This window comes from Ahaetulla prasina, chromosome 6 (genome assembly GCF_028640845.1).
Source record: "Ahaetulla prasina isolate Xishuangbanna chromosome 6, ASM2864084v1, whole genome shotgun sequence".
Classification (NCBI taxonomy): Eukaryota; Metazoa; Chordata; class Lepidosauria; order Squamata; family Colubridae; genus Ahaetulla; species Ahaetulla prasina.
Window position 1 is genome coordinate 41888616 of NC_080544.1, and position 12154 is coordinate 41900769.

General features: G+C 36.8%; 1 protein-coding gene across 3 annotated transcripts in view; it reads right to left on the bottom strand.

Annotated features, from left to right (window-relative positions):
- Positions 1–12154, bottom strand: part of MKI67 (marker of proliferation Ki-67) — a 36354-nt gene that overhangs the window by 7220 nt on the left and 16980 nt on the right. For all 3 annotated transcript variants that reach the window (XM_058188724.1, XM_058188726.1, XM_058188725.1), the window contains exons 11-12: positions 8585–8774; positions 523–618 (exon numbers count right to left, since the gene is read on the bottom strand). In XM_058188724.1, the coding sequence (XP_058044707.1) occupies positions 523–618; positions 8585–8774 (286 nt within the window). The remainder of the gene's footprint in view (positions 1–522; positions 619–8584; positions 8775–12154) is intronic.

Here is a 12154-nt window from a genome sequence, read left to right on the forward strand (position 1 = left end):
TTTATTATTTGCATTTATATCCCGCCCTTTTCCGAAGACTCGGGACGGCTTACACTATGCTAGCAATATTATCTCAATTATCTCAGCTGGCTAATTATTTAATTTTTCCCCTAAAACATCTTTACAGGGTAACACAAGGAATGACAAATTATATCCTGTTTCCATTATCGGATTGTCATAAAACTTTATTTGGATAAGACCATATATTTTATTCAGTATTTACAACTTGATGTAGCTCAGTGACTTAATAAAACGCTATTATTCTCTGCCTTTGATTATCTGGCTTGTATCTCTAAGCGGTTTCTCTTCTTACTTAAATTTCTACAATAATAAGGGAAGAACTCCACATAGCCTTAGCAGTTTCAGAGAAGAGAGGTATTGATGCAGAAGAGGTTTCCTTCCATTCTAAAAACCAAACCTCATTGATTTGTAGTACTTATCTTTGAGATGAATGATAAAGTAATCTATGCTAAATGGCTGTATGGAAGTCATTATTCGGAATGTATACACAATAAAACATACCAAATTCTTCTGATGCATTTATTTCTGATATCTGAGTTTCTGGTACAAAACTTTCCTGTTTTCCATTTGGTGGACTGCAGAACATTTCAGCCAACCCTGCAAATAGCATTTAAATCTATTAATGTTCAGTTAGCATGTAATTAAATGCAAGAGCAGATATAACTATAAAGAATATATTTTCTTCACTTGATTGCTCCCTAGATTTGTAATGCAATCAGATTCCAGCATTATTAATATTAATATTCATGGCATACTTAAAGGGAAAGGACTTAACACCATTTACCAGGATAAAAATTCCTCCTTCAAGTTCTTTCAGGAAATTGTGGATACTTTCTATCAAACACCATCTTAAGAGCAAATTCTACTACAAATTTTGACACAAGTAATTAATTTGCCTTGCAAAATGAAGTAAAACTTGTGATTCCTTCTATAGCAGGGGTGTCCAAACTTGGCAACTTTAAGACTTAGGGACTTCAACTCCCCAAATTCAGCAAACCAGCAAAGCTGGCTGAGGAATTCTGGGAGTTGAAGTCCACAAGTCTTAAAGTTGCCAAGTTTGGACACCCCTGTTCTATAGTGATATAACAGTAACTGTAAGTAGATTTCTGTCAAAATGACTTATCAAGTAAAATTTTAACAAATGGTGTGTGCCTATACATGAATGTGTACCTCACATAAATGTTTAACAGAACAAGGAAGAAAAAAAATCATCTTCCTTTTCCTCTGTTTTAAGTCTAAGATTTATTATGACTGCTGGAGTAGAAGTGCTATGCTAGTGAGTGCTGCCTCAACGGTTTTTCGAGTAAAAATGCAGCCTTGTTTAAAGTGCCATCTTGGCCCATAAATAGCAGCTTTCCCAGTTAAACAGCTTTGTTTAAAGTAGCATCTTGGACCATGAGAAATTTATATAGTTTTCCATGGATGAAAAAATGCAATAGAGGTAGTCCTCAACTTACAATTGTTAAGGAATTTAAAATTTAATAGCTGAAGCAGTGAAGGGTTAGACAGCAAGAACAGTTATAGCTAATTGGTTAGAGAGCTGGCCACTGCATGAGGGAATCTGAGCTGTGATTGGTTGCTGAGAGTAAAGGGGGAGTTTCCTTGTTTCCCGCCATTTTCCTGTGTGCTCTCCATTGATTTACCTCCTGATCTTTCTGCTGTGTTGATTTACATGATGCTCCTATTTTTATTTACTGGGGGGAAAAAATTATTTAACACTATACAAGTTTGTGTCAGCATCTCTGACTCCATTTGCATACTGGCTGCATGATTCCCTGACAATTGAGCCCAAAATTTCTGTTGCTAAATGAGAAAATTGTTAAGTAAATTTGCCCCATTTTAATAATGCCCCATTTTATGATGTTTCTTGCCATAGTTGTTAATCACTGTTAATAACATGGTTGTTAAGTGAATATGGTTTTCCAACTGAGTTTGTCAGGTCACAAAAGGTGATCACATGACCCTAGGACACTGCAACCATTGTAAATGAGTCAGTTGCCAAATGTCCAAATTTTGATTATGTGACCGTGGAGATGCTGCAATAGTTGCAAGGGTGAAAAAGTTATAAGCCATTTTTGCAGTGCCACTGTAACTTTGAATGGTCACTAAATGAACTGTTGTAAGTCAAGGACTATCTGCATACTGTACTGGAACAGACACTGAAGGGAAAAATGGAAATGTGCTCAGGAGACTGGGGCCTTAATGGGTGTGTGGGATACATTGTACTGGAAAGCTAATGAAAGGATAGAGACTGGCATACTTGCTCTTCTTGGCTCTTTTGGATTGTTTCTTCTGGAATATGGAACAATTGCACTTTGGCTTTTGGTTTTGCTAAACCATGACCAACCCATTACTATTTATCAGAAACTCTGGAGACTAATGACTTTGCTTGGGATTCAAAATGAAATAATTTTCCACATTTTATCCACATCTCTAGTGAGGAAAAAAAGTGACAGTAAAGAAGAGCTAACAGTTTTTATAGTTTTGAGACTGGAAAGCAATGTTCCAAGTCTAAAGATTTTTAAAGCACTCTGGCCAGAAAATGCTGGGCTTGGAATAACATTTTCTGCTGTGGCTTGAGAATATTGTCCACTTTTTAAAAGAATTTTGTCTGTACCAGGAAACAATTCCTTAATACTTATTTCTTAGAAATTCATTCTATATCTCATTTCTTCTATATCTAAGAAGTGGGCTTGAAAGGCTTGGCATTTTACTTCCAGGCACCTATTTGTATCTAGATGAATCTAGCTGGACTACTTTGCTAAGGTCCAGATGGCCCACTAATTATATGAAAACAACCCAATGCATCTGGGAACTAGGAATCGGTGGGTGGGTATTAAGTCACTAGAAAACTCTCGACTATTCCTAGGTCCAAAAAGGATTGGATGTGAATTGGAGAAAGAACCTTAAAGACCTGTTTGTTTAGAAAACTGAAACTGCTTTGTGAAAACAGCATCCAGGAATCTGTGGTAGTCAATTCCTAATTGCTATTCTATTTTAATTTCTTTTCTTTATCTAACTGGCACGAGAAGTGAACAATCAACAGCATCAGCAAACTCACATCTAATGCTAAAGGAGCATTCTCTACAACTCATAAATAATCATCACTATAGAATACTCCTTATTTTGGAAGACTCAATTAGATTCAGAGAAAAGAATAAAAATCAACTGAGGAGCAATTGCATTTTCATCTTTGGTATGTCAGGGGCAGCCCCTGTGAAATGCTCTGCAAAACATCAGGCACAATGATACTCTCTTCAGCTATGCTTCCCCACAGGGAGAGGAAGTCACTTTTCAAACTCTCAAGAAAGCAAAGTACTTGCATAAGCAGGACAACTTAGCAAGAATTCAAAAGTGAATTCAAAAGTATGAATCCAAAAGTATGAGACCACATGTAAGGCTGTAACAGGAGAAAAGCAGATGTATTCTATTGTATTCTGTTCTCTATAAAACAGTCTAATGCTAGGAAAGAGAAGATCAGCTGCAAGGTGGATGGATTCAATTGCAGTGTTGATGAGTGCATTGTTGATAGATCAACACGGGGAAAATCTACCTTGTTAAGGTAAAGGTTCCCCTCGCACATACGTGCTAGTCGTTGCTGACTCTAGGGGGCGGTGTTCATCTCCGTTTCAAAGCCAAAGAGCCAGCGCTGTCCAAAGAAATCTCCGTGGTCATGTGGCCGGCATGACTAGACACCAAAGGCACACAGAACGCTGTTACCTTCCCACCAAAGATGGTCCCTATTTTTTCTACTTGCATTTTTACATGCTTTTGAAACTGCTAGGTTGGCAGAAGCTGGGACAAGTAACAGGAATTCACCCCGTTACACAGCAGCACTAGGGATTCGAACCGCTGAGCTGCCGACCTTTCGATCAACAAGCTCAACGTCCTAGCCCCCAAGCCACCATGTCCCTTTTTAGTCCCTTGGTGTTTTTTTTAGTCCCTTGTTACTAGGAGTCAAAAATAACTTAGTGGCACATAAACAATATGTGCTGCTTCATGTCTAGGTCCATGGGTCCCTTGGCTCACTAAAACGATTGATAACCTGATTGTCCCCAGCAATGAGGCATAGTAGGTTTCCCTAAACTGACTGCAGACAATAGGGAGGGTGTAAGAACTATCTAGCTTAACAATCTCATTTCTATTGAAACTGCTGTTGAAAGGAATATATCCCAAAAATGGTGACCCAATCACTGGAAAATTCCCCAGTAAACCAAGGAAAGTGAGATTTCTGGGTCTCAGAGATTAAACTGCCCAAATGTATTAGACAGAAACACAATAAATTAAAAAAGAGAAAAGACAGCATTTCTCTCACAGCATGTGATCAGGGGAAGCAAGGCCACTGTTTCTTTGTATATGCCTCATTATTGTCTAATATTTTACCTCCAATAATTCAATGGCTCCTCCCTAATAGCACATTGGAAAGCAGTTCAAATGTAATTAAATGACTTTTAATTAAAATCTAATTGTGTAGGGAGGGGACAGTTTACATGGATGCTGAATTTAGTAGGCCAGAGTTTATTGTTTTAATTATACTAAATTTAAAATATAATTTTACAAACCAACTAAACTATGTAGATCAATAAAGATGGTCATCATACAAAAACTATGTCAATCTCACACTGAAAATAATAATCCATTATTTAGTATGATATGCAAATGTTTTAGTTCTATCTGGCAATTTCGAGTTCTGATTATGAAACAAAGCTTAGCTTTTTGTATGGGTATCATTTTGAGTGTTTCCTCTGATCTCAGCAATATTAATCAATATTACAGGAGGCATTTAAACATATTTCATCCTCATAGCAGGAAACTAAGCTCTTGTTTTGGGATGGACAAGGTGATGCGGGAGATAAATGTTAGGAAAGAAGGAGTTAAGCATACAACCCAACAAAAAGAGTTTGCTCAGCGCTGATTTAGATAATCCTTAAAAAAAAGCAAAAGGGAAAGTTTGCAATAGTACTTGAGAGCACAAGTAGCTGGATGAATGGTTGCATGCATGTGTTTATATTCAACTAAGTAATATATTACTTAGTTATATAAGTAACTAAGTAATTTTGCACCAGTTTAATTATATAAAGACTATTTGTACAATGATTTTTCTGTTTTGAAATTTTGAAGAAGAATAATATCTGCAAATCTTTCTCCAGAAATCTTGATTCTTCCTTCCAAAATGGATCCAAATGTAGGGTGCTAAGGGAGGGAGGGATTTAAGGCTAAGAGTAGTATTGTTTTTAATTCTAAATTTCAATAGTTTCAATTACTACTGTTAATACTGCAAAATGTACCAAAGCCCCACCACCAACATCATCGCTGATGATGGCCATTCTACTGAGAATCTCTTATTACCAGATAGTTTCTTGTAATTCTTCAGAAGATATAAAGACTGAGTTCAGGTTTATGATCATTTAAACCTCATTTCTAGAACTGGAAATAGTTACACAATGGTCAATTAAGTAAGTATGCTATTATGCTACACCGTACTTTGCTAATGGATTATATTCTTACACAATCATAGCACCATCTGTTGGCAAAGCAAGGAGTTGATATATTGTTAACCTTTAAGAAAATCAATCTACTGCAAATCTAATTTCTCACACATCACAATTTCTTAATCAATAAAATCAACCTTGATTTTATTTCCTCTCTGTAGATAAACACACAATAAGAATGTTCAAATAGTTTTTAAAAAACTTAGCAATTGGTTAAATCTGCATATATAGATGTATGGCACCAATGGAATCTCTTTTGCTCGTGGAAAAATCACTTATAACTTAACATTAAGGAGTTCTGCAGGAAAATCTCAAATTTACAGCTTGAGAGATTTTACAACAGATACCGTATTTTTCGGAGTATAAGACGCCCCAAAAGAGAGTGAAAAACTGGGTGTGTCTTATAGTCTGAATGTAGCCCCACCCACCCACCAGCACCCGTCCTTCAGAGGTTGTTGGCTTCCGCGTGTCACATTTTCCAGTGGTTTCAGGTGGCAGAGATCCTTACATTGCCAAAAATGAGCATCACATTTTTGGTCTCCATATGCTGGGAAACGGGTGGCAGAAAGGGTTAGAGTGCTGCTTGGAACCGGCCAAAAATTGCCACTGCTGCATTTTCATGAGGGCGCACGGCTCTGTGAATTGCATGGGAGACAACCGGGGAGGAAAACACCAGAAACTGCGATGCATGGAGGCAATGCTCTTGCGAAGCATGCACTTCTGCGTGAGAAGCGTAAGGCAAGGTGCTTGCCGCCCGGCCTGCCCCTTCTCCAGACGACCCAGGCTGAGAGCAGTCAGCTTCTGCTCCTGGCCTGGGAGATGGATCTGGCCAGGAGGAAAGAAAAAGTGAGACTGCGGAAAAGGAGGAGGAAGATGCAAGGCTCTGCGAATTGCTTCAGGAAATTGGAGAGGAAAATGCCAGAAAATGCAATGAATGGAGGCAATGCTCTTTTTCCTCCCCGGTTCCCCAGAGCAATTCGCAGAGCCACGCATCCTCCTCCTCCTTTTCCGCAGTCTCAGAGGCAGAATTCTTTTTTTCTTGTTTTCCTTCCCAAAAATTAAGGTGTGTCTTATACTCCGAAAAATACAGAAAGCAGTCTTCTTGGTGAGTGTTATGTCCTCCTTGCCTCCGTCCGAACTATGGCTTAATTAGCTGGCTCTTATCAGCTCTGGCAGCAAAAGAGCCAGCGTCTGCCAAGAGCCCTCCTTAGGTGCCAAGACGCTGGTGAGTCACAACCTTCAGCTCTAGTCAATCAGTGGATTTGCCTGATACAAAGAGACACACCAGCTCTTGCTGCCTTTTATATCCTGTGGGGTGAGGCTCCATGACTCAGCACTTCCTAGGCCTGCCCCTCCCCTGCTTCTGTTGTTCCCTTCTTTCCTGCCTACGAAACCTAGGATTTGGCCAAGCCTGATTGCTGTCAGCTGAGTCTGCAGGCGTGGCCTGGGGGGAGAAGAGTCAGGGGAAGGAGGCTTCTTTATCTCTTTCACCTGGCTTACTTCTGGCTCCTGGAGCTGAGCCAGGGAGGCCGGTGCTTCCGAGGTAAGTCCTGACGGCCCTTCCACCTCAATGTCCAAGTCACTTTCTGGCAGCAGGCCCGGCTCCAAGGCACTTTTGGGCATGGGGCCAAGTTTGGGGGCGGGAACCACAACAGAAAGTCTGATTTTTTTTCCCCTAGATTTGAATGCAATATTTTAAATGCATATTATCAACCTTATTCAATTATTTGTACTTATTTATATAATTCAGATTATTTATCTATATTCTATTAAATACCCTTTCATTGGTCACTATCCCTTTATTGATATTTGGCAGGTTTTTCTAAACAATAATCTCTTTGCCAGTTTTCTGTATGCTTTTTTTGTTCTCTGCAGACTGCAACCATGTTATTTTAGTTTACAAAGATCCCTGATCGCCTAAATAAAAAAAAAAGGAAAAAAAGGAGCTTATACGTCTGAATTTTTTCTGAACATTAAGATGTCAAAATGTAAGAGCACATGCACCGATATTTAAAAAAAAATACTGCAATGTGGTATTTCCATTTATATTACCTCAATAGACTTAGAAGCATGTTCATAACGCAAAGTTATCACATATATCTATTTATATAATTTGCCTGAAGAACCACAACATTCACAGAGCTCACATCATCTATCTGTGAGATGCTTTGAGGGCAAATGTTTCAAGATAACAACATTTTGTATATATGTATACAATGCACTTTTTCTAAATCAGCAACAAAGCAATTCATAGCGGTACTATATAGATCTATCATCAATTGCCCTGATGTCCTTTGGAAATTAGGATAATGGATTATCAGTATGGAGTTTATAAAACGGTATCTGTACATATTATCTTTCACACATCATTCAGTACAAAGACCCCCTAACCGCACTCTGCTTTGTATCTACATTATATAATTATCAACTTCTAACTTAGAAGGGGATGGGACATCTTCCTTATTGTTTCTGGCTATGTGGCAGACGTTATGGGTGCCATCAATCAAGGAACATCATCTGGTGGGACTCAAGAAATGAACCTTTTCTGTCATGATGCTATTCCTTTAGAACACCATTCCCTCAGAAATTAGATTGCACCTGAACCTGCCAATCTTTCACAAGGCTCTGAAAATATTTCTCTGTTCCCAGGTATGGGGATTGTCAGTTTGAGCCCATAAGGTGGCTGTTAACTGTTGTCTGATTGCTTTAACTTCGTTGCTGATTGTGTATTTTATTTTGCTGTTCTATTTTTAACTGCTATAAGCTATCCAGAATCACTGTAGAGATAATGGAAACCTACAATAAATTACAATAAATAAATGACATGCTAGTGTATAGGAGTACAAATTTTTGAATCTTTAAAAAGCAATTGCTATTACAAATTGCAAAAGCAATTTGAATCTGGTTAAATATTATATAATGCTGATTGTCTCTACATAGTGTCAGAATTATACAAAATAGTTTATCATATAACATACAAAGTTTTTTCTCTATGACATATTTATTTTTAAACAGGAAACACGAACTGATGTCATTTGGCACGTAAAATTAAACAAAGGCCCAAAAATTACCTGTAAAACTTTCATTTAGGTCACAATGTTTTTTCAAAGGATAATTGATGACCACCTTAGGAACTTGTGCAGTTATATTCAAAATTCCAGTATGTGCTTTTCCAATCACAATTGAAGCAGGAGAATTTGCATGTCCTGTTGAGAAGTGACCGCTGATTTTTCTTTTTGGTGTTTTTAATAAATTGTTATTCTAAAAGCAGAATATATTAAAAATCAGTTTAATGAAACATGCCACTATAGATACAAATATAAATTTAAAAGTCTAGTGATAATAGTAGTTTTACATTTATTTCAGTTCTGGGGAATATGTTATATGATCTTTTGAGAAAAGTCTTAATTGGCCAATTTGTACAGGCTGAAACTGCACAAGGTTTTCTGGTTTACTTCAAACAATTCTGGGACAATAAAAATAAAAATATTCTTTCAATAGGGAAGAATTCAATAATGTGGAAACAACATTTTGGAGGCACAACAATCCAGGAAACATTGGAAATGTCTTTTTCTCCTTTCCAAGTGACACTAATCTATTTTTTTATCCAATTCAATCCAGTTTTTAAAAAAGTAAAAATTGTCAGAAAGGAAGCTGTTTTTTGGGTTCACTATATGTCACTTATAGTTTAGAACAGGAGTGTCAAACTCGATTTCAGTGACGGCCACATCAGATTGTGTTTGACCTTAGGACTAGGGGGGAAGGCCAGCTCAACGTCACTCATGCCAGGTGTGCCTGAGTGCTCTGCCAGCAAAAACCAGCTCCTGCGACAATTTCCTGCAACTCTCTGCCAGTGAAAAAGTAGCTTGGGAGGGCCATGGGCGGCCCTCCCAAGCTCCGTTTTTGCTGGCACAGGCAACACAGGCTGGTCCTTTGCTGTTTCTAGGATGGCTCTATGGGCCAGATCTAAGCACCCCGCGGGCCTGATCTGACCCCCGGGCCTTGAGTTTGACACCCCTGGCTTGGAAGACTCACTTTTTAAAAATTACTAGATCATGTCTGAAATGGTATAGGGTCTCCTGCCTGAGCAGGGGATTGGACTAGAAGACCTCCAAGAGTCCTTCCAACTCTAATTCAATTCAATCCAATCCTATCTCAGGAACAGCCAAGTCAATGCAGTGCAGTACATAAGGAAAAAAAGAGAATTTTTCAAAAGAGAAGAGTTTTAAATAACTGAAAGAGAAATCTGTCCCTACTACTCACTGTTAACATTTAATTTAAATGTTAAATTTAAATAAATTTAAATAATAAATAAATAAATAAATAACATCTCCCATATATATCCTGTCCTCCGCAACATATATCCTGTGACACATATATGAGAAATAGAGAGGTGGCACGGAGTATTAAATTGAGTTCTTGCAACGAAGTAGAACTATTTAGAGCCTTTTTTTATAAGTATTAAAATGGCAAGCTGAAGAAGTTGGAAACTGGAAAAAGAACAAAAGTTACAAAGTTCATAGAAAACAAGCACCTCAAGGCTCAGTAGACTTTTCTAGGATATCTTCCAGATCTAATGGGATAGCTAGAATCAGAAAGTGATGGGCTGCAGAAGGAAGATTGCCGAATTTATGTAGGTGAGACATGAGTAGGGAAGATAGTAGTTCAGCAGACTGAAAGCCTCAGAAGTCCAAGGAAAAGGTGACCTGGGAAAGAAGAGCACTCTCGCATTTCACCCAATACTTTGTTATAGATCAATAATACATGTGTCCATTAATAAAGATCACAAAGAGGAAGGAAAGCCAGTAAAATAAATTCCCACGTATAAAGGAGAGTTCTCACATAGACAGTTAGGACAAGGAAAGAGAGAGATGGGAATGAGTATGGTATCAACAGAATAAGAGTGATGGCTACTCTAATTTGAGCTCCCAACCTTAAACAAAGTCCCTAAAGGAAAAAAAAACGAAGAATACAAATATTCCGGGGTGGATGGGTGGTGTTGAGATATTTAGATAAAAATCTAAAAACTAAAGTTAAAAATAGGAGGATCAATAAAGTATCACCAACAAAGGAATTAAGTTAAAATAAGATAAATGGCAAACCTTTAAAAATGTAAAGGATAAAGTTTAAATTGAGTCCAAATAGGAAACCAATGTTTTTGGCATGGGAAAGGACTCTATATTTTTGAACAATAAAGAAGTCTTAGATATAAGGTTGATCTGTGTGGTTGCCATTAACTTTTATTAAAAAAGAATCTGCAAGAATACATAAACATTAAATTATGAATTATAAAAATAAACACAAAATCCTTTTCAAATAATTTTCTTCCAAGACTCAAATCAACCATAAATATTATTGTCAAAAATTTACTTTGAAAATATTTTGCTTCTTATCAAAGAAGCTTCTTCAGAATTGAAATGAAATGTTTTCAAGGAAAAAACCAAGTTCATTTATCTTTTGAAAAGCATTTTGGGCATAACCATGACCTGGGTGATTGACAATCTCTATAGGGATTTTAGAATACCTCATTTAAATTTTCAAATTACAAGTATATCTAAATTTGTATTTTCAGCTGGCATTCATTATTACTAATTCATTCAGGATGATTTTCTGCTGAAAAATTAAGCAACATTTCTGACTTATTCTCACCCTTATAACTACAAGTTTTCTTCTTCTCTATACAAAATACAATTCTTAGTGTAGCTCCTCTTTAAAGAAGGGGAACAATGCCATCTTTCATTAGCTGCAGCTAAGACAACCTAAATGTATTGGATAGGCTATAGGTCAGTCGATACAACTGTGTGGAGACTTGTGCTCTTATTCAACCCAGGCATTTTCATTTTAATTATGGTGCTAGTGTCACTCCCTAGTATTCTAAACCAAAGTACTGATAATCTCATTGGGCAGTTATATTTGTCAGAACATTTTGCCTTGCCCAGAAAGTATTTTACCATGTTACCTACATTGTTTAAAAAATCTTTTTTGCTGCTCAAAAGAAACAACATATACTGAGCCTTTATCTCAGTAGTTATTCAGTTAGAGCCTCATTTCTCTCATAATAAACTAAAAAAGTAACTGGAAGGTTATTACAATCATGCTCATTATTTTTATTATTTTTATTATTTCATGACTAAGAAAAATTAAAGCATGTAAGTTATTATATATAATTGTGATAATTATCACATTTAAAAGTATCAAATACATTTCATCAATACATTTGTAACCTGATGAAATTTGGCAATAGTATTTGTTAAATATTTTAATCATTTAATATACCTTATTATTTCAGTAACTAACATTGCTTTGGAAGGCTGCCTGGTGCCGATACATATTCTGGTTAATCAATTTCAGGTGGGGTGGGTTTTTTGTTTTTTTTTGCCTCAACCCTTATTACTGTGAAAGCCACCAGTCGTTTGCCTTCAAAAAGAAAAGTGAAATTTTAAATCTGTGAAATTTACATTTAGCTGTTTTTGAAGCAATTTTCAAAAATTATTTAGTTTACTTTAATCTGTATTTTGAGTGACAAGCATGGCTATTTGAAATTGGTACTTTTTGCCTACGGATAATATCCATATCCCACTTATCTCATGTTTCCTAGATATGCTTTCTTTTGATTATTACATATAATTTATTCATTATTT